The 26,012-nt window shown below is 36.4% G+C and overlaps 2 protein-coding genes across 6 annotated transcripts in view; both read left to right on the top strand.

The window, feature by feature from the left end:
- Positions 1-6,452: 6,452 nt before the first annotated feature.
- On the top strand, positions 6,453-22,347 carry LOC117984893 (calponin homology domain-containing protein DDB_G0272472-like). 3 transcript variants are annotated; one of them, XM_069500644.1, is made up of 13 exons: positions 6,453-6,612; positions 7,973-8,174; positions 13,708-14,216; positions 14,315-14,480; positions 15,354-15,564; positions 16,211-16,478; positions 16,866-16,969; positions 17,836-18,148; positions 18,373-18,570; positions 19,124-19,234; positions 19,881-20,032; positions 20,856-21,066; positions 21,533-22,347. In XM_069500644.1, exons 2-13 carry the CDS (start codon positions 7,982-7,984, stop codon positions 21,728-21,730), a joined length of 2,634 nt encoding a protein of 877 aa, XP_069356745.1. In that variant the 5' UTR covers positions 6,453-6,612; positions 7,973-7,981; the 3' UTR covers positions 21,731-22,347. The 3 variants fall into 3 exon arrangements, with proteins under 3 accessions (XP_069356745.1, XP_034827445.1, XP_069356746.1); XM_069500645.1 differs by having other exon boundaries at positions 6,462-6,737; XM_034971554.2 differs by lacking the exon at positions 18,373-18,570 and having other exon boundaries at positions 21,533-22,344.
- Positions 22,348-24,940: 2,593 nt separating this feature from the next.
- Positions 24,941-26,012, top strand: part of Cap-G (Chromosome associated protein G) — a 29,793-nt gene continuing 28,721 nt past the window's right edge. For all 3 annotated transcript variants that reach the window (XM_069501116.1, XM_069501119.1, XM_069501117.1), the window contains exon 1: positions 24,941-25,277. In XM_069501116.1, coding sequence (XP_069357217.1) covers positions 25,128-25,277 — 150 coding nt within the window. In that variant the 5' untranslated portion in view covers positions 24,941-25,127. The remainder of the gene's footprint in view (positions 25,278-26,012) is intronic.

Below are 26,012 nucleotides of genomic sequence, written 5' to 3'. Positions count from 1 at the left end.
CAAGAAGTTATAAGTAGCCTATCACGGGTAATCACATTTTCCCTTGAGCACTTGAAAAAAACGTCATGGTATCTGAAGACGCTGAAATGATCGATTAGGTGAACGAATCATTCGTAATCGTAATAGGTACATTATTTACCGCTACTGAATGTACCTAACTAGGTACTTAGTTTTAGAAATTCAATTTAATCAAGTTTTTTAAAATAATAATAGCGAGCAAAGGCACAACCAGGTCGCCTGCTAGTCCAATGTCTGGATTGTCAAGCTCATATTATAAATCTCTCTATTTACCAATTTACTTAGCGATGTTATTAATTGTCAGAATTATAAAGGACCAAACAATTTTTGACAAATAGGTATAACAACGTTGCTAAACTAAATAACCTATCGAGAGATTAAAGATAGGATTATTACTAATCGTTATTAGAAATGTTACTCGTATTTTAAGCTTGTATTGTAATTGTGTACGTAACTTTACCTTGCGGTAGTCAAAATTTCAACAATCAATAATAATTACTCAACACGGATTTGTGATCTAATAATAGAAATAATTGTGCGTGGTATTTTTAAATGTTAAGTTTTTGTGGTTATTTCTATCGGGTTTTTCGTTATGGCAATCGGCTGGTAAAATTTATTATATTTATTGATATTATAGATAATAATTAATGAAGAAGTCTTTACAATTTTAGATATTAAGTAGTGCCTCATATTTTGGTTTGGCATCCGTCTTGGCGGGGACAATCCCGTCCTCCCTGATACTAATAATTTAAATATCTTGATTGCCGTTTCTTCTGCGGATGGTCGGCAGCTTAGGAAAAAGTTTATCTAACCTTACCTCCCATTATCCATAGTACCTACTAACTACACCTGTACCTGAGTGTTTTTTTTCTTATGGAATGCGGTCTACAAAATATAATAGATAGGTCATAATGTGTCATTATATAGATATATAAGGCTATAAAATAGAATCTCTGAAGCCTTTTGGGGAAGTACCTTAAATCTCACCTACCTACTTACTTGTTTTAAAGACAATAAACCATAAATTGGCAGTGTTAAAGATCAAGTAAACAAGAATGCAACCCTGACAAACAGAAGGGGGAAAAACTGACAGAAAATGAGACGCAAAACCTCGCAATTGGAGCGAGTGCTCGGAACTTATAGGCATCAAAGACATTAAATTAAAGTCAGTAAGCATGAACATTTTAAGTATGGTAAGTATCTAAGTTAAAAGCAAAAATAATAAACATAAAAACTTTCAGCATGGTTTCATCTTACTCTCAATAATCAACAGCAAGAAAATTATTATAATAAACATAGCTTCTATTTTCACGGTTAAATCACTGCTTTCTGACATTTATTGTTCCCTAAAGAAATTTGCTTTAAATATCAAAATTGAAGAGTTGGAAGTCAATTTACCTACATTTAGCAGAAATAGAAAAATCAGTGACAAGATTTGAATCTAATATACGAATCTGAAGCTTCAATTACTGTAGGTATATAATATATCGCTGAAATGGTGTAGCATCGAAAATGAAACCAATACTACAAGTAGACTGCCTAGTGAATTCTAGTGTCCTAGTTAATGACCTCTACGTAGGTATACAGAAGTCATTGGTTCTAGTAGTGGTTCTTTCTTCTTTATGAATAGAAATAGAGGTAATGGCATTCTTTCAAGCGTATATTTCCTTGTTAAGGTTTGTTATAATTATCTATTAATAAAAATAAGGATGTAGGTAAGTATTGTCATAATTAGTAATAAAGATGAGTCTTACTACAAGACGTATTTGTATCACAGCAGCTGCAGGTACGAATTTATTATTATAAGTACTGTTTAGGGAGGTACAGCTACTAGGTTTTGGCGCCCTATTACTCATTATTTTTACCCGGAGCACAGTTCGAATTGAATGAATAACATTGCAGTTATAAGAAAGCGGGGATTTTTATTATAATTATATCGGAACTTATTACGTCAATGAACAAACAATTGTTTAATCATAATTGTTTCCTAATCTCTAAAATTTTGTCGCAAATCACACTGCGCAATTGACGTTAAGTACTTTGTCTAATTAAAAGGATGGTGGGTAGGTATTTGTGTTATGTTAAAGAACACTCTACTTAGGAACTCTAGACCATCTCTACAATATCTTCCATACGTATCCACGTATGTAGAAAAAAGAATAGCTTTTTCTTATGTCTTACTTCATTACAGAAATAATAATCTAATTTAGCTGAGAAAAATACTGCCCAAGTACTAAGTTATACTTACATAAAAAAAGTAGGTTCTGATATTCTTTACCTACGAGTAGGTTCCATAAACTAAACCTGTCGTAGTTGTAGGTTTTTTTTTTTCTTAAACTTACCCAAGCATTTTTTTCTGAAATGTTTTGCATAGGTACTGCTGTCACCCGAATTACTCACTTATTAAATGGTAAGTAGGTATAGTACGCGACAGGTCGAGATGGCAATCGGGGAGGTAACGCCCCGCACACCCGCACAGCCCCTGCGCTGACCCGGTGCGGCCAAACGCGGGTGACGTGCGGACGTACCGGTGTGTGGGCGTCTCCCCGCCTCATACCCGATTGCCATCTCAACCTGTCGCGAATTATAGGTGCATAAAGGTTTTTGATATAACTGAAATCTAACTACTTAGGTACCTATTATTATGTGTACAGGAGCTCATCATGATGATGATGGCTCAATCCTGAGTCCTGGCTCCTGTTACCGGACCAATCATTCCAAACCACCCATTCGATTTTAACGTTAAGCCATATTATATTACTAGCTGATTAACGCGACTTCGTACACGTGGATTTAGGTTTTTAAAAATCCCGTGGGAACTCATTGTTTCCCGGGATAAAAAGCAGCCTATCTCACTCTCCAGGTCTTTAACTATACCCATGTAAAAAATCACGTCGATCCGTTGCTTCGTTGCGACGTGATTGAAGGAAAAACCAACAAAGTAATAAACCAACAAACCAATAAACAAACACACTTTCGCATTTATAACATGGGTGCTGATTGATAACTTAAACTTTAAAGGTTCGTACGCACCTGAGCGGCGCGGCGCGGCGCTTCAGTCCGACTGCAGAACGCGTCACCTCAGGCCGCTCGACGGTGCCTACCGCACTACAACTTCAGTACGCGGCACCTCGCGTCACTTGCGCGTCACTTTTATACCCGTTCGCGTACGAGCGCGAAGCGCCGTGCCGCGCCGCTGGGTATGTCGCACTAGCGTCACTGCACTGCGCGTCGCTTCGCTGCGCTTCAAAATATTCTCTCCAGCCATGCCGCGCGGCAACGCGCGGTGAAGCGCTGTGCAGCGCCGCTCTAGTGCGATATGCGCCATACAAAATGATAGAAATGATATTTTGACGCTCTGTGCCGCGACGTGCAGCTCGCTGAAGCGCCGCGCCGCGCCGCTCAGGTGCGCACGAACCTTAAGTAACAATACCCAGTTACCCTATGCTTTAAGTCTTAAAGCGTAGGATAACTAGGTAGTGTACAAGGTCCACTATTATTATAAGTTTGTTTATTATTATTATAAGTTTGTTTACAAAAACGCCTTGCGGTTCTTTACCGTAAACGTTTTCGCACGCGCTGTGCATTCAATTTTCACTGTAGGTAATAGTTAGATAGTTACCTAAATGCTTATTGAAACAGTCATTAGGTGAAATCTAATTATATAAAAGAAAAAGCTGACTGACTGACTGACTGATTTATCAACGCACAGCTCTAACTACTGGACTGATCGGACCGGGCGTGCAGATAGATTATGACGAAGGCATCCGCTAAGAAAGGATTTTTGAAAATTCAACCAACCAATCCAGGGTGCGCCAGTGTTTGAGCTTTTCATAATAATACTGTATGTAGTTGTAGCCGACAGGCCGTCATACTTCAATGAATATTCCTAATATAAAGGAGTGGTTTCAAACACAGGCGTGTCAGGAACCACGGTGGCTCTGCTATAATTAGAATGAAGGGACAATGGTTAATTTAATGATATCGATCTGTATAACATGGCATCGTGATAGCTTTAGTGATTCGAACACGTGGATGATCGGATCTTTGTGTCTTTACCTTGAGATCGAATCGTGTGGTCCCAGTACAAGTTAGCACATCTACTATCACTACCCATATTATAAATGCGAAAGTGTGTTTGTTTGTTGGTTTATTGGTTTGTTGGTCTGTACTTCAATCACGTCGCAACGGAGAAACGGATGGAAGTGATTCTTTTCCATGAGTAAGTATAGTTACAGACCTGGAGACTGACAGGCTACTTTTTAACCTTGACTAAATACTATTTATTATTTAAGGGCCTAAAAATAATCATACAATACCTACACGTACTTAGTATGTGTCGAAGTTTTACGAAGAATTACGTAATAATATGTATAAATTGATTCTTCAGTCACTCCAAAATCCGTAGGTACCTATTCAAGGTATACACTAGGTACCTACGCCTTATAGGTGCCAACTTCCACATACAGTACCCGGCAGGAAATATTGTACATCGACCATTAGAAAGAGATAGCGGTGTTTTAGAGCGTTGTCATCGAATAAGCATGCGCAAGTTTGCAAAAGTCCATCTGGGAAAGCTGAGAGCGATTTTGTAGCGTTTTTAGAAAACCTTTTACTTTTGTTTAAGTACTTACTCTCAGATGATGTTAATGTTAATGAAAATACGGAAACAACTGTTTTGTATAAAATGTATCTGAACAGCCGGGTGTGTCTTTAAATAGCGTTTCGTCGTCACGATTTCTATTTTTATTGTTTCCTGTCTTGTGTTTAACATTGACAGACACCGTTCATTAAATAAAAATAATATAATACGAAAATATAACTTGTGAAAAATACTTTGGTACCTACCTAAGAATAAAGAAGAATATTTACTAAAGCTTAAATTTGCTTTAAGTGTTATAATTAAGGTTTAACATAAAGGACTAATTTTTTTTTTTAAATTTTTAATTAAACTTTTTTTTTTAAATTTTTCTTGACATAATTAAATTTAATTAATTTACTTTACAAAAAATATTATTTTAATAAATTAAATTAAATGAACAAAAATATATGTGTAGGTATATCAAAAGGCTAAATCTTCGGGATTAGGTTATAGATTTAATCAACTTAATCAACATGTCCAAGAAAAATTTAAATAAAATAACGTTGCAAATGACGTCGTGTTCGTGAACTGTTGCTAATACTTACCTACCACTAGACCTTCAAGCTGCTGCAGTTGGAAGCTGTGGCAGCCTAGTGGTTAGGACGTCCGCCTTCCGCACCTCTAACTTTTCGGAGTTATGTGCGTTTTTAAGTAATTAAAATATCACTTGCTTTAACGGTGAAGGAAAACATCGTGAGGAAACCTGGATGCCTGAGAGTTCTCCATAATGTTCTCAAAGGTGTGTGAAGTTTGCCAATCCGTCCATGGCCAGCGTGGTAGACTATGGCCAAAACCCTTCTCACTCTGAGTGATCCGTTCTCTGTAGTGAGCCGGCGATGGGTTGATCATGATGATGGTGAGACGTTCAAACTCAAACTCAAATTATTTGTTCTGTTAAAGTAATTTTAATTTGTAAGATGATATTCAGATATAGTGGTGATAATAATGAAAACGTACTTAAAACTAAAGCTACAAGGGTTCCAAACGCGCACAGGTTATCTAAGTTTATCTAAATATATAAAAGGAAAGGTGACTAACTGACTGACTGATCTATCAACGCACAGCTCAAACTGGAAGGATCGGGCTGAGATTTGGCATGCAGATAGCCTATTATAACGTAGACATCCGCTAAGAAAGGATTTTTGAAAATTCAATCCTTAGGGCGTTTGTGCACTCATCCGTATTCGGTTCGTATCCGTGATTCTTCGTATTTTTACGGGCGATGGGTTGATCATGATGATGGTGAGACGTTCAAACTCAAACTCAAATTATTTGTTCTGTAAAAGTTAATTTTAATTTGTAAGATGATATACAGATATAGTGGTGATAATAATTAAAACGTACTTAAAACTAAAGCTACGAGGGTACCAAACGCGCACAGGTTATCTAAGTATATCTAAATGTATAAAAGGAAAGGTGACTAACTGACTGACTGATCTATCAACGCACAGCTCAAACTGGACGGATCGGGCTGAAATTTGGCATGCAGATAGCCATTATGACGTAGACATCCGCTAAGAAAGGATTTTTGAAAATTCAATCCTTAGGGCGTTTGTGCACTCATCCGTATTCGGTTCGTATCCGTGATTCTTCGTATTTTTACGGGATCCGTGATTTCACGGATGAGTGCATATACACCCTTAAGGGTTAAAACAGGGGTTTGAAATTTGTGTAGTCCACGCGGACGAAGTCGCGGGAATAAGCTAGTGTAGATATAATATTATTATGTTAAGAGAGCTTATACTCCCGAATTATACGTTCTACATGCCATCATGCCGCACCTATTTATAAGTTCCAGTGTATTCGAAGCTGAAATTCCGCTGCTAGTCTGTAATCACGCGCGCTTGACGCCGCGTCCTGAACAATTTTTTTAACATATTCAAGAAAAAAAAGTTGCTTTCAAATAATGATCAGTTGAAAATTTAAGTGTTGTGTTTGGTGCTTGCTGTTAAGTGCGTATCACATTTTTGTGCGTTACACTTCACACACACACATACACAACAGATCAGCGTAAGATAACACGGATTAATTTAGATTTTAACATTTCTAAACTGATCATTAGCACTTACCTGGATAGGTAAGTTCAAACAGTTGAAATGATGTATGGATTACCAACGTGGAAATGAAATTAAACATTAGGCATGTCACTTAGTTACTTTCTTAATCTTTTGGCAAAGTTTTAAATTTACCTACCACAAAAGTACTAAATAATACCTTCCTTAAGTACCTACTGAAAATCCTATTAAGTAGATTGATATAAATGTAACTGAAACAAAATTATACCTACTCTGAAAAATAGGAAAAAACAAAAATGAAAAAAAAATTGCTCTAAGAATGGCGTATTTTCGACACAATTTTACTGATGACTTCAGGGCATTTGGTCTGGTTGTTGACAGCTTTGCTTGTATTATTAGAAAGGATTGGAATACCATCGCTAAACTGTGCAGGAAAACGAAACAGCCGGTCGGTCTCATGAAAGATCGTAAACTTCGGCCGAATATCTTGGCAAATACTAATAACGAACTAATACGGATAGCATCTATCCGAAGCTTTTGTATAGTTGTTCTTATGGCCGTTAAAATTAGGATCATATTCAAATAACCTGAACTGTTTTTACGCGCAGTTTTTTGTTATGTATCCAATTATTAATTATTAACGCGTATTTATTACTTATAATCATACATACGTATGATTGGGCTGTAAAACAAGCGTGCGAAAATAACAGCTTTATATTCAAAAGTACCTATGTACTTTTTTGAATCGTCAAATGCATCATCTACCACTGGTTTGGAATTTTCCTACCGACAAGAACCAGCAACTGGCATACCGCCTTCAGTGGCACGATAACATTTTATTCGTCCTCGTATATTATATATACGATTTATCTCACATTATTTTACTTTTGATGGCAATGTAATATTTGAAGTGGCAAGAAGTAAAGTTGGTTCTAAGACCAATTTAGGTACTTATATTATTAACTAGCTGCCCCGGCGAACTTCGTACAGTCGATTCTTTTTCAGGAATTTTTAAAAAAAATCTCCCCGTAAGAAACATCCTCGTACTTCAAGGAATATTATAAAAAAAGAATTAGCGAAATCGGTTCAGCTGTTCTCGAGATTTGCGATCAGCAACACATTTAGCGATTCATTTTTATATATGGAAAAAGATGTATGGTTGAAATTCATAAATTGATTCTAAATAAATTCACAAATTCTAATTGATAAAGAAGAATATTAGGTTCTTAGGACCAAGGTTTTTAGTTTGGCAGTTTGAATTGATATTTTCAACACAAATTACACAAATTCTCCACAGAAAACCAGAATGCCAATCGGTAACGTGAACAGGGGCTCTGCTCCAAAGCGGGAAACCTTCAGACCACCATGGGTCAAAGAGAAAGACACAGAAGCTCCTCCTCCATGGACAGTGAGGAAACTGAAACCAGTGGATACGAAGAACACTGATAAAGCGGAAAGTACAGAATCAGCGGCACCGTCAGCCTCTACACCGTTAAAACGTGAGTTATAAGTGCGTAGTTCATCATTACCATCATCATTATCGCTATAACCTGGGCCTGCTTCATTCGATTTATTCACCCATTTGTCTTGACACATGAACAGAAATGGGTTCCCTATCCGATAAAGTTTGCATCTCGGTCAATCCTAGCCAACCAGCACTTGCTTTTGGAATGATCTTTAAGTTGATTGGTAGGTTAGAATTGGAGCCGAAGACAGGTACACGAGCATTCGACTTGACTGCATCTCTCTCTCTCTTTTCCATTAATCACTATGGAAAGAGTTTTCTCGGTAGAATGATATGGTATGCGGAAGCATTTGGGAGCCCACTCCCAGATCCTTCCATATAATATCTAAGTTAAATAACAAAATATGAAATATTTTTCCGTTTTACGTGAGACCACTTCAGCAGTCGCGTCGTATTTTACGATATTTAAGAAGATTGTAATATTCTTCTTTTGTCCTGGTCACCTCCAGAGTTTTTCTATTTAAAACGGCTCCCCGACTCTCTTCACAAATTCTTGTATCTACTTACACATCTGCCTTGGATGTACTTCTCTATGTTCCTCAGTTATGATAACAGCTGTTACTGTACGGATTACGTAAAACCAAAAATTTATTTACGTTCTAAGATTTATTTGTTAGCTGTCTATTCACTTTGTCTAACTATACGGAATAGATAGATACATTCTCAACCATTTACCAACTTGGCATCAAACGTAGGCAGGTAAGGCGAGCGTGGTGATGGCTACAAGATGGCTTCTGCTAATTTCTCTAATAGGTAGGTATGTAGTGTCTCATAGTCATGACTAATTGACTTACGTACGTATTTTGCCCGCAGCCCAAATATTGGCATAGCGAAAAAGATTTTTAGTAATACTTAGGTACCCTCGCTGTAAAACTTCAGCAAAACCCTAATAAATTATTATTACATATTAGATAGATGCTACAACGTAGCACAACGAAAGTATTCTTTCTTTGTGGGCATGTTCTTGGAATAGCATAAAAATTAAAAGGCAGTCAATCTATAATTTTCCCTTACCTGATTTTTTGTATGTATTCACCTATACTTACGTACAAACCAAGGGGATAGTGACCAGAAGGTAGGTAATTTTGCAACGTCCCCTTCAACGTTATTTTGCCATTAAAAATGTTTACGCCATAAAACTATTTTTTTGGCGAAATAACGATTCAATTTATTAATGTAATTTCTACATTTTATCCCATGAACTCCAAGCACAATAATTGGTATCTATAGTAATGACGTCCAGTAGATATACTTAATATAATTTAATATGTGACGAATTGACGATAGGTATATGCGCCTACGCACTACGCAGGCAACTACGCTTATTATTATGACAGTGTCAATGTGTTTGTTTACGTTGCATTTTTTGTGTCAAAATAATATTGTCCTGTTGCGTAATCTATACCAGGGATAGCATAATGAACAAATCTACTGATTAAATTTTTGACCGAACGTAGAGAGAGAGATACCCTAAAAACCGCATTGGAGCAGCGTGGAGGGTTTGCTCCAAATCCCTCTTTTCTATAGATAGAAGGCTTGATTCCCAGAGGGACATTAATAGACTGTGAAGTTTGTCCAGTCATCCAAATGTGCCTGGACATAAATTACTCCTAATGCTAATTAGGAGTAAAGCATTTACCTAATCACAAAACAGTGAATCAGGTGTATTTTAAACTATTTGAATCTCTGCTGTGATGCACTCAAAAGATTCTGCAAAGCTCCAAAGAATGATGCGTAACATATTTACGGCTGAGATCGTCAACCCTACCGAAAAGAAAAAATAAAATTAGTTGTCTGACTTTTTTCGACGTGGTCGTTTGCGAAAGGGCAATATTTCAAAGTGCACGTTATTAGTTGTATGTATGTCGGTGTATTCGCCTACAAAGTGACGTCAACACCTTCCCGAAACTTTGGCAGGGTATCGGGACTTAATATTTGAATCTCCCAATGCGAACAAGTTTGTTAGTCTGGACTCTGGAGCTGAAGACGTTACGCGCAGTGTTCGTTTTCGGTGGAAAAATAACATAATCGAAATGATTTCGAGTTGATCTTATGGAGAGTGTGTACGGTGCAATCAGCAGTGGTGTTATTGTGCTCAGTGACGTTCAGAACGGTTAACTAGAACAGTGGTACAGTTTTTTAGTCTACAAAATTCTATGTGAACTGGGTTAGTTGACCTTAAGTATGGACTGAGAGGACTAGCGTAGGAATATAACGTGTATTTATCACATAAAATCATTATACTTACATAACTTACTCAGTGTGACTGAGAGCTCTAGCCTCTATACCCACGGTGGTATTGCAGTAATAATAACGTAATTACCTATTTACCTATGAACAAAGTACCTAAATTGGACCACTTCATAATAACGTATACAGTACATACTTAGTACATGAATAGATACCGCCTGTAGCTCTGTAAATACGTTACTTTCTAACAGCACCATAAATTGCACTCACATAGTGTCTTTTAGTGTCGTGTAGAGTCCATATTACATTTTATAGTAGGTAAGTACAAAAACAATTAGGTAAGTAACTGAAAAACGTTGCATGTGCCTAATTAAAAAAAATGCTGCAGAATGAAAACGGTAAACAAGCAAAAGCATGACAAAAATCGTAAATATGTAATGGAGTTGAGGTAAATTCAGGATGACTCTGACTATTCTCTTATACTTACTTAATAGTTTACTTTTAAAATATGCAAGTCATATTTTGAAGATTTAATATCATCGAGTCACGTAGGTACCTAATCTTCAGCTTTTACAATCTACACCATAGGTACCTAGTTCTTGCCACGTCACAAAACCTGCAATAGATAAGTACTTACGTAGGTGCTCAAGCTTTTATTCGGTCAAAATTCGGACTTGCAAAGATTTTCCCCTACATACTCAATAAGATCAAGTAATAGATTGAAGTTTTATTCTGAAAAATTTGAAGCACTCTAATATTCTGAAAAATATGCAAGTCGGTCTCTAACTACTAATTTATTAGATGAACCTGATAGAAAACAAAATCACGTATGGTATTCTATATATTGTAAATGTCAATTTAATTCTGTAGGTTGGCTTGGCTGGCTTGAACAATGTGAATGAACATCGCCCACCAAAAACTAATGACTTTACACTTTTGTAATGCCAATAGAGTGCCAGTTTCACCTAACACTTTCTCATAATAATGGATAGAATTAGAGTAATGTGGCAGTGTCCTTGAGCTAGCCCAGGTTTACAAAAACTTGCAATAAAATTACTTAACATTACAAAATTACTTAACATAACAGAATCAATTATTATGATACCTGTTAGTGGACCGTGGAGGATAGCCTAATGCGGGCCAGATGCATCAACATCTAAAGGAGACATAACCTATTAACCTTAGAATAATGACGCATGACTGCCAACGAACCGTTACTGAAAGAAAGCGTTGATTCATCAGCGGTTAGCGCTAACATCGTTAAGAAGTTAGATTTACTTTAATTTAACCAGCTCTTAAATAATTGATTTATCGTTTTGGTACGTGGCATAGGTTGGTATTACAATTTACAGTGTTGCCTGTTCAATTTAATTATAATTATTGATTAAAATTAATCAATAATTATAATTAAATTGAACAGGCAACCCGTATCACAGGGAAACCACGCTAGTAAACGTGTCTGTTATTTTTTTATGAACGTATTGTGACCAAGTATTGTGACGAGAAGTAATGCAATGGTTTGAACTTTTGAATCAACCAACTTTTTAGAGTTCATCTGCTAGAATATTTAGGTACCTATTTAATGAGATAGTAGCTTGGATGAACTGAACACAGCTAAGTATATACCTTAAATTAGAATTATGGAAACGCTACGTCGTAGCTAGAATTTACTTCGAATTTTTATATAATTTACTAGGTATTGATAGTGTTAGTTGACATATTTTCTTCACATTAGTCTGGACGCAGATTACAGAACATAAATAAAATTAACGCCAGCAAACTTGCTAATTATTCTCACATAGGCAAATAATCCTTCGTGCAGCTGACACCCCACGCTACGATAAAGTTACTTAGGTTAGGTTAGTTATCTTCTTATCAATTTAATTTCTCGTAATGATAATTCTGTGTCGTTGTTGAAAATCTTATCGTGATGTATAATCGGCCTTCGAGTCTGAGATATTCCGAGGCAGCCGACGCCAACTAATCGCGGTATTTTTAGAGAGGACGAACATTTTACAAAATAAACGAAGTTGTTGGGTTTACACTGTATGATTTATAAGAACACACTGTCAAGCGTGGCAATTTTGTATTTTAGGTACGTTTTTTACGGTAGATATAGGGATTCAATATAAAAACTTGTTAAACCTACTTAACCTACCTATATTAACCCTCTATGATCCTACAAAAAGAATAAGGTAATTTTAGGAAAAACTAAGCAGGTTTATCAGCACGCGATGATCACGCGTTTATCAACGAGCGACGGAGAGAGCTATGCTTGGAGTTTCTCTACGTGATCTAATCAGAAATGAGAAGATCCGTAGGAGAACTAGAGTAACCGACATAGCTCAACCGGTTGCGAAGGTTAAAGGTCCCAAGGTGCTGGAATGGCGACCTCGCACCGTAAGACGCAGTGTTGGAAGATCCCCTACTAGATTGGACGGATGACATCAGAAGAGTCGCATTGAGCTGCTGGATTCCGGGGGTTCAAGACCGTGGCGTGTGGAACTCCCTACAATAGACCTACGACCAGCAGTGGACGTCTCTCGGTTGATGATGATGATAAAGCAGGTTTAAAACCTAACTTAATAAAAATAAAATGCTATTTAACAAGAACTAAGTAGTAACCAGAAGATACTTAGATGTTTACCAAAAACTGCGACGATACTTTCGAAGCTCTTCCTCCTAGCTGTGTCTTAGCATCGATGTATCTTAGTTTTCTCTTAGATAAATTATCCAACAACATTCTTAGCCAATTTTGGCAATTGGCAACGCTCTAAAATAAAAACATCGAACCGTTAATATTTTTCCCTTCAGCTTTGACATGTTTTTCTGTAACAAAATGAAAAGATTAGCCACAAGGGTTCACAAATGTAATCACGTTAAAATAGCGAAGGTCGGCCATCCGCCATCTTCCATCTTGGCAGCCGCCATGTTTATTTACGTACCCAAATGCCATCAAATGCATCGAATCGGGAATAATATGAGGACAATACACGTGCTTTTATTTACCGACTTTTTTATTTCTCAAAAACCACAAACAAATTTTATTAATAATAGTAATTTTATGTAGGTACTTACCTAGTTATGTATGTGGGTATTTATTTGCTTCATCATCATCATTATCGACCGATAGACGGCCATTGCTGGACATAATATACGTCTCTTGGAAGGACCACCACAAGCCACGGTCTTGTGCCGTCGCTGAATTAAGATTGAAAAAATTAGTTTTCAATTATTTAAAAAGTCATAAAAAATCTGCTACCCTATCTGTTCTGAGTTGATCAAGTGTATCATATTAAACCAATATTTTCTTTCAGCTGTTTTAAAAAAGCAGTCAACAATAAAAGAAAAGACTGAAAACGGTGTTTCGGTTGAAGCAGAAGAAAAACTTGTCAAACCGTCAGTTGCTAAGCAAGCCGATAAAGCCTCGAAGCCTGCTGAAGAAAAACCTAAATTTATAAAACCTGCATTAAAATCTATTGATAAAACTATTAAGATTGAAGACAAAAGCACTAGCGAGCCAGAAAAACCTATATTAAAAAGCGTACGGACTATTGATAATAAAGCTAAGGTAAAATCTGTTAGTATTGTAGATAAAAAATCTGAAGATAAGAATGGGACAAATAAACAAAATAATACGGTAAATGATAAAGCTTCAAACAATAAACCTGTAATGAATAACGTTAGCAAAGAAAACAACAGCAAAGATCCTAAAAAAATTGAAAAAACAACTGAAAAGTTGATTCAAAAAGAAAAACCCAAGGTTGAAGAAAAATCTGAAATGGCTACTAAACCGCCCACTCCACATGAAAAAACTGGTTCTAAGGTATAATCATGTACAGTTCTATAAGTCTACAGTTTTATTGAATGAATATTGTGTTGTACATAAACTGAAAAAAATAATCATGGACATAAACTTTTCAGCTTCCTCCACGTAAACCTTCTTTACAAAAGGCACCGTCGAAGGATGAAATCATGCAGAAGAAGTGGAGGGATCCTTTACATGAACGTGTCAAAGAAAATATTGACAAAACATTAAATAATGAAATTCCAAAAGGACACACTCTGACTAAAAATGAAAGTTTGAGAAGTAAGTTCATTATTTATATTTATAGAACGTTTCAATCTTCAATAATAATTAATGACTAATAACAATATTATTTTCATTGTTAGCCATTGATTTGGCATGTAAGTTGGTATATGTTGGTTACTATTGTTCATTTTGGCATTTGATGCGTACATTAATTTTATAACACATGCGAAAGAAAATAAATTTAACTTTGGCATTCTATCTTGCGTACTTCAATGAGATAATTATACCTGCTTCAGAGCGTACCTATTATTATCTATGTAAATTAACATTTCAGTACTTCATAGCGCAATACTCTCATAAAAGCCATATTCCTTTTAAAATAATGTCTTCCTTAGACTCGTTAAAATTGTATTCAATCCATTCCTTTTGATCTCTTGCTAGACAGTTTGTGGTCTAAATCAGGTCCAAAATAGTCTCAGATAGTTCCGCATACAACTGAGACGCCTATCAGGTGCAAACGCTTACCCACTTGAGAACGCGTATACACGTTTTCGCTGACCGCTCATTTCAAGGATCTTGAAACAAGAAAGCCCACCAGTGAAAGTGTGCATAAGATCAATAATTGTAAAATAATTAGTATTTAGTAATAATTTATAATTAAAAATTTCGATCCTGCAGCGTATTTAACAAGAATTTAAGTAACAGTGCAGTGATGTATAGTTTTATTATTAGATCGTAATGACTGAGCTGAAAATGTATCAAGGTAAAATTTCGTGAATTATGATGACGTGTCTGCTATATTTAATTTCTCTAACTAAAACTGAAAATCACAATAAATTAGTTTAGACAATAAAATTAGACATCAAACCTAATAAGTTATCAATTTTGTTTCATTTCCTAATATTTTTGATAAAATAAACTATTTCACAGGCTTGTTAAAACCTACACCACCACCGATGCCTCCACCACAGCCTCCGAAAATGCCACCTCCACCTGATTTTAAAAAAGCGCCTATCGATCCTACAAAGTTTAAAAAATTAGAACAGCTTCGTACTAGACCTAGGAAGAGGCCTGACTGGAGTGATATGATGAAGGAAGTGGAACAAGGAAGGAAGCTAAAGAAAGTTGTTTGTAATGATAGGTGAGTTCGCGCAATTGCATCAATTTTTTTAAAATTTTAATTACATTAGCCTGTTTATATAACAAAAATAAATTGCTGTTTTTCTGACAGTTGAAAATATTACAATAAAACTTTGAAGCTTAAAATAATCATGTAGGTATACTGTACAAATTATGCCCACGTGAAATGGTGCTAAGAATACTGGCTACATTTTCACACTGGTCAGGTTGATCCTTTGCACAAAAATTAATAAACTAGCCCTTCTGTCATCGATGAGACAGTTAATCGCGATGAAATATTTCATAAGAATTTTTTAGCTCTTACTAAGACTTCAGGAAGACGGCTCCAGGGTTTTCACGGCAAATGGAACAAAAATGCAACTTTAACGTTTAAACTTAAAAATGCAACTCTCGATGAGAAAGGAATGCTTGCGCCGATTACCAGTTACAGCCATTTTATTTTGCGGCTCCTGGTCTGTAGGTACTGTATCGCTGATATGACACGGGGCCACTGTATCAAAGCTCATTGCACATTGCGTCCTGCATTAGGGCCCATCTCCGTTCCCAGGGAACCAGCGTCAATCCATTGAGTTTCTTTCCATCACCCCACTAATCCCTGCCAGTTCAATGAACGCCGTAATGGTCAAGAGTTAAATAAATTATTTCAGATCTAGTCCAATCATAACAACGTCTGTACTCGTCAAGAATAAAGATCAATTTATATTTGAATCCGAAAAGCCAAATTCTCACAACGATTTGTTAAAAGAAATCAACAAGGGTGTGAAACTAAAGAAGGTCAAAACTAATGATAGAAGTAAACCTCATTTAGAAGGATTGAGAAAATTCAGGAGACAAATGACTATAGAGGAACAAGTTCAGAAATCAATGTCACAAGCGAATCTCGCTCTTTCTCCTTCGGGTGTTTCTGTTGCGGAGGTAAATATTTAAAGGGCTTCCGGCACGGTCAAGCAGCTTGATGGAAAGCACGTAATAAAATTTCGTTTTGCTTGCTCAAGCAACTTGATACACCCGTCAAACAGCTTCAGCCAGCAAAAGGCACTTTTCTCATTTCTCGAACATTTCCTGAACGTCGCGTCAAGCAAAAATACAAATTCGCATCAATCATGGACAAGCACGTTAATGCTTGACTCAAGCATCAAGCAAACATTGTACCTACACGGTCAACAACATGTTTAGCTCAAGCAAAAATTTTGCTTGCCATCAAGCCGCTTGACCGTCTCGGCAGCTAAACGTTGATAATTCATATCGAATGTTTATTGAATGTAAAATGTACAATGTACCTACATCTCTGTGTATTTATAGATGCCAGCCGCAGCTGAAGAAGATGATATTGACGAGATGGATGATATTGATAAAGTTAGAGATGATCTTCAGTCCACTAAGCAGTTATTAGCTATGGAACTTAGGTAGGTAATTCCTCTTGTTCTCACAAATTTTCTCAGTAATTTACATAATGTTTAAATTTATGTTGTAAGTACATTGGTTTAATTCTAACTAAGTAGCTTATTGTTTCCAAGACTTCGTTCCCGTGGAATTATGTTTTTAAAGACCCCGTTTGACTTCCTCAAAATACTTCCGTAGTGCACCCCTAGCGTACCTACTCAAGGAATATGCCCTTCAAATTTTGAAATTCTACGTCGACGGTTACGTCAATAATTATCTCTTATAAAGTGACCTTTCGCAACATACCCTAGTTGCCAAGGTAAATAAATAGTTTCATAGAAATTGTAGGAATACCAAACAAGATATACCTACCTACTGTTATCGATTGACACTTCTTTAGTCCCATCATCATTAGAACATGGACCAGCCGGGTTGGTGGACGTACTCTGTATTGCTTCGCGGCTTCCTAAGACGACTTGAAAAAGTCCTAATACTACCGTTTTAGGGCTATATCACCGAAAAATATCCCAATTTTCCTTATTTTTGATGGCAATTAGCCCTGACTATTCAGTTATGAAATCCTAAAACACGTGTAGGTTCTTGACGTGTATTCAAAATTTTGACTACCTTGCGTGAAATATTTGCAAAATAGAGGTTTCTTGTTAAAAGTGTGACTTTTCTTTTGAAATTGTTGTGGTCCAAAGTTCTTTCTGCGTGCGTTCTTGGTGCGTTTTCATCCCTCATAAATACATTATCTAAATATGAAGTCTCTAAGTCAAGCATTTTGGAATGTATATTGCTTGTTAGTCAGTTACTCAACATAATTGTTTAGATACAATAGATGTAAGTGAATAACTTTTTTATTGAAACTATTGTTTAAAAAATACAGAAATAGAGAAGCTCAAGAAAGAGAAAATAAGCGTCTTTTAACTAGAATACAAAACCTAGAAGCCGAAGTAGCAAGGGAGCGTGCTATCATCAAGCAAGAGCAGCAAAAAACTGTAATATCAGTTACGGATGCCTATGATGAAAGATTAGTTAGTAATCTAAAAATGGAAGTTGAAAAAGCAAAAGAAACAGCAGACAATCTTGAAAAGCAGTATTTGCAAGCAGCGGATGAACGAGATACCGCAATATCAGAATTAGAAGAATTGAAGAGAAAAAACGCAGAATTGGAAAAGAAGTTGGAGCAGGCCCTTTCGGTAAATCTCCATTTTGTAACGACTGTCAACGTTCTTGATGAAAACTACTCGTTAACTTGTTTAGTTTATAAAATTACCCTGACTACAAAGTTTTTTACTTTTTACGCTAATCTAAATCTAAAAATTAACCATTTTCCACACGTTTTCCCTGTTTTAATTGTTGCTTTGCTACTAAGGAACTATCAACTAAGTATTTACTTAATGCTTTACATGCCAATTTGCAGGATAAAATAGAAGAGCTCTTAAAGTCTGAAGAACCTCTGTCATATTACCAAAAATCTCAACTTGATTTTTTGAAGCAGTGTAGGTTATTAAATATAGACGTTGACTCTACTGAAGCCGAAAAGTTGAAGAAATCTGCTGATGCTAACAATAATGCTAATAACGCTTTTACTAACAATTACCAAGATAACGAGGCTGAGGTACACTTAATAATTTTCGTATTGTTTCAATCATCATGATCAATCCATCACCAGCCCACTACTGAGCAGAATGAGAAGGGTATACTTTACACACCTTTGAGAACTCTCAAGCATGCAGGTTTCCTCACGATTTTTTCCTTCGTCGTTAAAGCAAGTGATATTATTTAATTTTTTTAAACGCGCATTACTCCGCTTAGCCACTAGACTATCACGGCTTTTGATTGATTGTTCAATAATTTATTGATTGTAACTATATTATATTTACTGTACTAAAATTGAATTAACAATAGTATTTCTTGAATCAAAGCTGAACTATTTGTAATTTTCTCATATTATTGTTATCATCATCATCATCATCATCAACCAATAGACGACGTAGCTTAGGTCTCTTGTGGTATTATTATTAATGTAGTAGAAATATATAGCTCGGTAGTAAGAATACCAAAATTTTACATGCTAAATAGACACTGCTCTTGGAATCCATCGTTTTATAAGTAAAACAAAGTGCAATTGAACAATATAATATAGTGAGCCAACTTTATGGTATTTTCAGGGAATCATACCTACAAACGTTGGGTCGAGACGGTCCAGTCACGCCATCAAGCAACTGTCGGTGACAAAGGATGACAGCTTTGAAGAGGAAGAACTATCAGAATCCGACGAGGTAAAGCTTAGCAACAATAATAATAAAAATATTTCAGAGGCTCTAGTGTGACTTTCAAAGTAGGTAGGTAGGTATTAGTATATTATGAGCGTAATCTTTTTAATCAATCTTAGACTATTGCCTTTACTCAACTTTAAAAGCTAATGTAGGTAAGTAGGTAAGATATGCTCTAAATAAAAAAAGCATATTCTGCAATCGAAGAAGTCATAAGCTCGCTTCATCAATGCTCGGGAGGGCATCAAGTACTTACCTAAGCACATAATATTGTAAACTGAATGTTTGTAAAGAGAAATATTTGACGATTCAAATACACTAGTACAGTAGGTACCCGGCAGAAAATATTTTACATCGACCTTAGAAAGAGATAGTGGTTTCGTAGAGCGTTGTCTGTCATTGAGACCGACAAATAAGTATGAGTGACAGAGACAACGCTCTACGAAGCCGTAATCTCTTTCTAAGGGTGTCCTGTTCACTGAAGCGGAGTGGAGCGAGATGTGTTGAGCAGACAAATCAAAATGTAGTAACGTGATAATTTTATACCAAAGAGTTAAAGTTACCCTTAGAAGCTCTAGTTACCCTATATTGGCTATACTGTTACTTTTTAAGTTAATTATGACCTTAAAACGTATTTTCATTACAATTTTAGGAAGAAAGTGAAGAAAAGAAGCAGAAACGTATTGAGAAAGAAGTTCGCAACATGAGAAACAAAATTCGTCACTTAAAAGAGAAACAAGATAATATGAAGAGAGAAAGAATGGCATATAAGATGTCCCTAAAGAATCAGCAATCATGCCTTAAGTTAGTGCCTATCTGTAGACTTAGTAATCAACAGGTCGAGATGGCACTTGGGGTAGGAGGCAGGGGGACGCCCTGCACACCCGCACGTCACCCGCGCTCGCCAGCACCGGGTTAGCGCGGGGGCTGTGCGAGTGTGCGGGGCGTTCTCATCCCGATTGCCATTTCAACCTGAAACCTGCGCAGTTACTTATAGTCATCATCATCATGATCGACCCATTGCTGGCTCACTACAGAGCACGGGTCTCCTCTCAGAGTAGAAGGATTTTGGCCATAGTTCTACCACGCTGGCCATGTGCGGATTGGTAGACTTCACACACCTTTGAGAACATTATGTAGAACTCTCAGGTATGCAGGTTTCCTCACGATAATATTTTCCTTCACCGTTACTTATAGTAGGTATTGCCTCAAAAATATTATTCGATAAACACATCGCGCATCGTGGAACCCGGGCTCGGAAGTTAAAGTTATTTTGATGCTTCTTTTCCATAATAAATCTAAAACTACTTATGCAATTTAAAACCTATTTTAGAGAGTGCAAACTAAGCTCTTTTATATCATGACATCATATAGAACAGCTTAAATTTTTTATATTGATCATAATGATGTGCCATTTAATCTAGTCATACCAATTTAAAATTATGATACTCCCATTTTGGATCCTTTTACTAGGTATTGTAATATTTTTTTTAATTTTCTTTCAAGTCCGTAGAATTAGTAGGCAGCTGTGTTTACAAAGATTTGAATAAGTACTATCAGGTTGTATTTTACTGTATAAAACGTGTAGGTACATACCATGATTAACAATATGTATTATCAATTTTAGGGACGAAAAACGAAAATTCAAAGAATTGAAACGGGAAGTTGACAAAATGGCAGCCATGATGAAAGAGGTTGGCACGGATGAAGAAGACGAGGATGAGGATGAGGAGTCCGAAGAAGAAGAGGAGAAGAAGAGTGAATCAGAAGAAGAAGAAACAGAGTCCGAAACAGAACAAGAAACAGAAAGTGAAACTGAAAGTGAGAGTGAACCGGAGGTAAGAAATTGGGATCTCGTTGTATTTAATGATATGAATTAATATTCACGTAATGTTTCTCTCAATCCCAATGTCATTAGTTAAAATATTGACATAAACTTATATAGAAAACAGGGAAAACGTAGTTTAATAATAAAATACCTATAGTAAGCGACAGGTCGAGATGACAATCGGTGAGGGAACACCCTGCACACCCGCACAGCTCTCGCGCTAATCCGGTGCGGGCGCGCGGGGTGTCCCCCAGCCTCATACCCCTATTGCCATCCTCAATCTGTCCAACCTATTGCTATTTTCTGATGTTATGATGGTTTTGCGAAATATCGACTTTTGTTTTATAAAACAAGTTTATAGGTACAAGTACGTAAAAAAAATATTGTCATTATGTATTAGTCGTCACGAGGGTTGGCAGTATCTGTTTTGGTAGCCTACTGGATACATAAATTTAAAGCAAAAAAAATTATTTCAGGATGCTCCTCTACCCAATAAGAAGGAAAACTTAGCGAAGCGTCTAAAAAGACACGAAACACGGGTGAATGCTTTGAAAAAAGGCAACGCACTTCTAATGGCGAACGTCGACCGACTGAAAGATGACGTTCTTATACAGAAAGAAAAATCAGCAACACTCAAAAAAGAACTCGACTCGCTTATCGAAGATCTCGATTAAAGTACTTACATAGACATTCAAAAGCCATACTAATATTATAAATGCGAAAGTGTGTCTGTCTGTCTGCTAGCTTTTTACCGCCCATCCGTTTAACCGATTTCGATGAAATTTGGTACAGAGATAGCTTGCATTCCGGGAAAGGACATATAATACTTTTGATCTCGGAAAATCAAAGAGTTCCCACGGGATTTTTAAAAACCTAAATCCACGCGGACGAAGTCGCGGGCGTCATCTAGTAGCTCATAAATCCTAGTATTTTATTAAGGTTTATTAAGAATATCGATAAAAATAATACAATTACTTACCTATGTCATTAAGCGAATAATAAAATTAATAAGTAACAAATAAATAGTTAAAATAATATATTTTACATAAGTAATGTTGTACAGTTTTGTATAGCTTTTAATCACCTAACTTGTACATAAATATAGTAATTAATCATAAAACATATTACCTATTATAGAATTATTAATATTTTATACCTATCACTTAGTCTCATTTATTATGGTCATTGCAATTTGCAAAATATATGCTTTTCACAATAATTCCTATCGAATTGAAATTAGGTACCTATTCAAATATTGTAATAATGATAACTAAATTGAAAGCTCTTTAAAATAATTACTTTAACGTAACTTAATTATTAAAATATATTTACCACATAAATTGTATTTCTTATTACCCAGAAAGCTACGTGCAGTTTACACATCCATAACGTCATATTTTTTTCCTTTTTAAAACAAGATTGTGGAAGCATCCTACTACACATATTTTATCATAGTAGATGTTTAACTAAATGGTTGCTGGTTCATAATATAGGTACAGGGCTGACGCTGAATTCTCTAAATTCCGTAACCATAATATATATGAGCATTAGTAATTGTAAGAGGTTGAGGTTAAGAACAATAAATAATTATTGAGAAACTCTACAGCAGGCAGCAGGTGCTGATCAAAACACTGTATACCGCAGGAGATTGTAACTTTTTCTATCTATTCATATTATTGTGGAAGACCCCCTACTAGGGGGACGGACGACATCAGACGAGTCGCAGGCAGCCGCTGGATTCAGGAGGCGCAAGACCGTGGCGTGTGGAAGTCCCTACAAGAGACCTATGTTCAGCAGTGGACGTCTATCGGTTGATGATGATGATGATGATGATATTATTATTGAGCGAAAGACGAAAGTGTGTTCGTTTGCCTGCTCCGCCTCCACGCGGACTAACTCGCGCGCATTATTTAGATTTTAGTTCCCCAAAGCGCGGATCGCAGCACCTTTCCTTTCGACGACGGTCGATGTCGCGTACAACGCCCATCGCTTCCTCACTCCAGCAGCCTATATAGCGTCGCCACCGTCAATAGGGCCAAGAGGGTTTTAACTAGGTACCTACTTGTCTAAGAGTGTGGCGTATTTAATTCTTTTTTAGAGACAGCGGGCTCTGCAGCAGCGCCGGCACGGCTAAGATGCCTTGGAGCGAAAGTACTTACAGGCGCACATCGCGTCCCATAGCAGGCATTTGCCATTTTGCTATGGGATGTCAAGACTCAAGCCATCTGGATGGTTGCCGTCTGTGTGGCTCAGACCTGCAGAGCCGAGACGAAGGTTCTGCGGACGTATTCGTTCAGGGCGTGGTGACGTGCACCCCTGAGCAACGACAGCAACTCAATGCGTGATGGCTGTTGGCTTCCACTATGGAACCGCGGCAGAAAAATAAAAATTAAAAAGTTTCTTTTTCATCATCATCATCTACCTAAGTACATAAAAATATCGCTGACCCACTTCAAATATAATATTATCACAGATCACTATATAGGTACTAGTCTAGAGATAGGATAATATTATATTAGATATACCTAGCTAATCACTAGGTATGGGCTACTACTCAGCCATAGTCCACCACGCTGACCAAGTGCGGTTGGCACTTGGCAGACATCAAACACCTTTGAGAACAATATTATGGAGAACTCTCATGCAACAGCAGCAAGATGTTTTTCTTAAGCAAGTGATAAAACGCAATTATCACTTGCTAAAATACAGTAATTTGGTTTCGGAATACCTAATGTATTCCGAAACCAAATTACTGAGCCACATACTCACGTTTCTAAAGTTACCCCAAAGTTACCCATCACCAGTCACATTGAGTCACATGCTGCAGTGATTTCTTATAGATCGCAACCAATGATCGACCGTACCGTAGATAGAGTAATAAAGGTAGATGCAGGAACGTTTGCTTTCTCATTCGCACTAAAAAGAGAGCACAGATAAAGTTACTAATGTGATAAACAGAGACGCAGCTAACCTATTTTTTGTCCCTTATCGTGTAACTGTTTTTTTTCAAGAATACATACAACTTACATACAAGAAGTTGCAAAACAAACTTTGAGAATTTGTGGCGTAATTGTATTTCTCATGAGTTATTTACCTACTTGTTTTCACATAAAAAACGTTTAATACAAATATTGTTGATCGGTTAATACAAATATTGACTACTAAACAATGGTAATTATAATTGTCGTGTTAGTCATCGTTACGTCGTGCTATCGCTATCTCATACGCGGTTACACAATACTTAAATCTACCTATTATTCTATCTACGGTGAATTCAGACTCTGAGCCCATACTAATTCTGACTACCTTTGAATTTCAGAGACATAGATACAGAACCAGAGTGAGCTCAAAAAGTCAAAAATAATAATTTTAACAGCCTTAAAGCCTCTCGATCGGTTACAACTTTTATAAAAACTGATATTTTAACCAGTGAGGAAATAAGTTCAAGGGCGCAGAAATTGACTACGTCAATAATATAGGTCGCGCGATAAGAGTAGAAATTAAATGAGGGCACTACTTTATAAAATAACATCAGTAGGCCGATTCCGTAAAACCTGCATCAATCATTATTACAATCGCAATTGTTGTAATTGGCTGAATTAATGGTATTCTTGTAGCAACAATGCATTGTAGCCAATAGTGAGCGAACATCGACCAATCAGAGGTGATTGCAATTGTGACATTGTAGCTGTCATTCAGACTGCAATCGAGCCGATTATCGAAATGAATGACAAATCGATTCATATTCATTTGCATAAATCGTCATAAAAATCGAATCGTTATTCGTTTAGTGCATCCCTAGAAACCATATTTACTGGTCTGTGCCATTAAACCATAGAGTAGAGTAGCGGTGGGCTAGGTGGTTAATAATAGTCACTCTTTGACCAAACCGACAATAATCTCTATGGACAATTAATCTATTCTGTTTTTGAATTTACAAAAATAATCTCAATAAACTTACCTGTGTACTACCAAAAAGATTAGTAAGTAAATAGTAAATTTTAATTAACTGTTAGTACAATAGTTTTGTGCGTTGAACTTTGTTAAATAACTAATAAAATACGTAACACTATGCCTCCTACGGAGGTGGACGCGCCTGTGGCGGTTGAGAAACCAAACCCGCGAAACAATCCAACTATGTTCAAGATATTCCAAAATGTTCAATATAATGTGGTACAGCATAAAAAATATGTGAAGGAAATGAAAAAACTGTATAGAAAGGTATGTGTTATTTACGAATATCGCTCCTAGGTCAGGTATCTGTTATGGTTTGGCTTCCTTGGAATACCTGTATCCTTCCTGTACCTGACATAATATTGTTGCACAATGGGGCCGATTCTCTTGAACACAATCTCTAAACTAAACTAAATTAACAGGTCTAAATCTAATGCCATCCTTTTCCGCGAGCAGCATTATGAAAGGGATAGCAATAGATTTAGGCGTGTCATTTTAGTTTAGGTTAGAGATTGTGTACAATGGAATTAGCCACATTATTGTTACTTATAAGAAGTTTTTAGGTTTAAACCTGTTGTCTCCACTTCTAGTACAAGCAACAGTTCAATGTAAAAAATACAGGTGCTCACATAAATTAATGTGATCCTGTCTTTAATGTTTAATAAATTGTATCTTGTTGGCCTGTTTGTGTATACTAAGAATACAATGAATATATTCACAATAAGTCATGATTAGCCTTTGTGACACACCCAATGTCTAGTTCAATCATACTGAGTCACTCTTCATGAACACACCAATTGGGACACGCTTCACAGTGTTTGAACTAGATGCACCTGCTCTACTTGTCTGTGTTTGGAAACTTAGTAGGTATTCCTAAAGTATGTGAACTTGCTGTAGGCATCAAACAAACTGTGAATTATTATAGTGTACTGTAAATATGACTCTTCTACACACCTCTTCTCACACTAATGGATAGAAAAAGATAAAACTCAATTTTATAAA

The sequence above is a fragment of the Maniola hyperantus genome, chromosome 9 (assembly GCF_902806685.2).
Source record: "Maniola hyperantus chromosome 9, iAphHyp1.2, whole genome shotgun sequence".
NCBI classification, from domain to species: Eukaryota; Metazoa; Arthropoda; class Insecta; order Lepidoptera; family Nymphalidae; genus Maniola; species Maniola hyperantus.
The sequence above is the reverse complement of the archived record's forward strand: the minus strand, read 5'-3'. Positions and strand labels throughout refer to the sequence as shown.

What these genes read in the sequence shown, in the direction of transcription:
- LOC117984893 (XM_069500644.1), top strand. Translation starts at nt 7,982, where the DNA reads ATGCCAATCGGTAACGTGAACAGGGGCTCTGCTCCAAAGCGGGAAACC. An exon ending in AACTATCAGAATCCGACGAG is followed by an intron (nt 19,235 to 19,880) that starts GTAAAGCTTAGC and finishes TTACAATTTTAG; the next exon opens with GAAGAAAGTGAAGAAAAGAA. An exon ending in AATCAGCAATCATGCCTTAA is followed by an intron (nt 20,033 to 20,855) that starts GTTAGTGCCTAT and finishes TATCAATTTTAG; the next exon opens with GGACGAAAAACGAAAATTCA.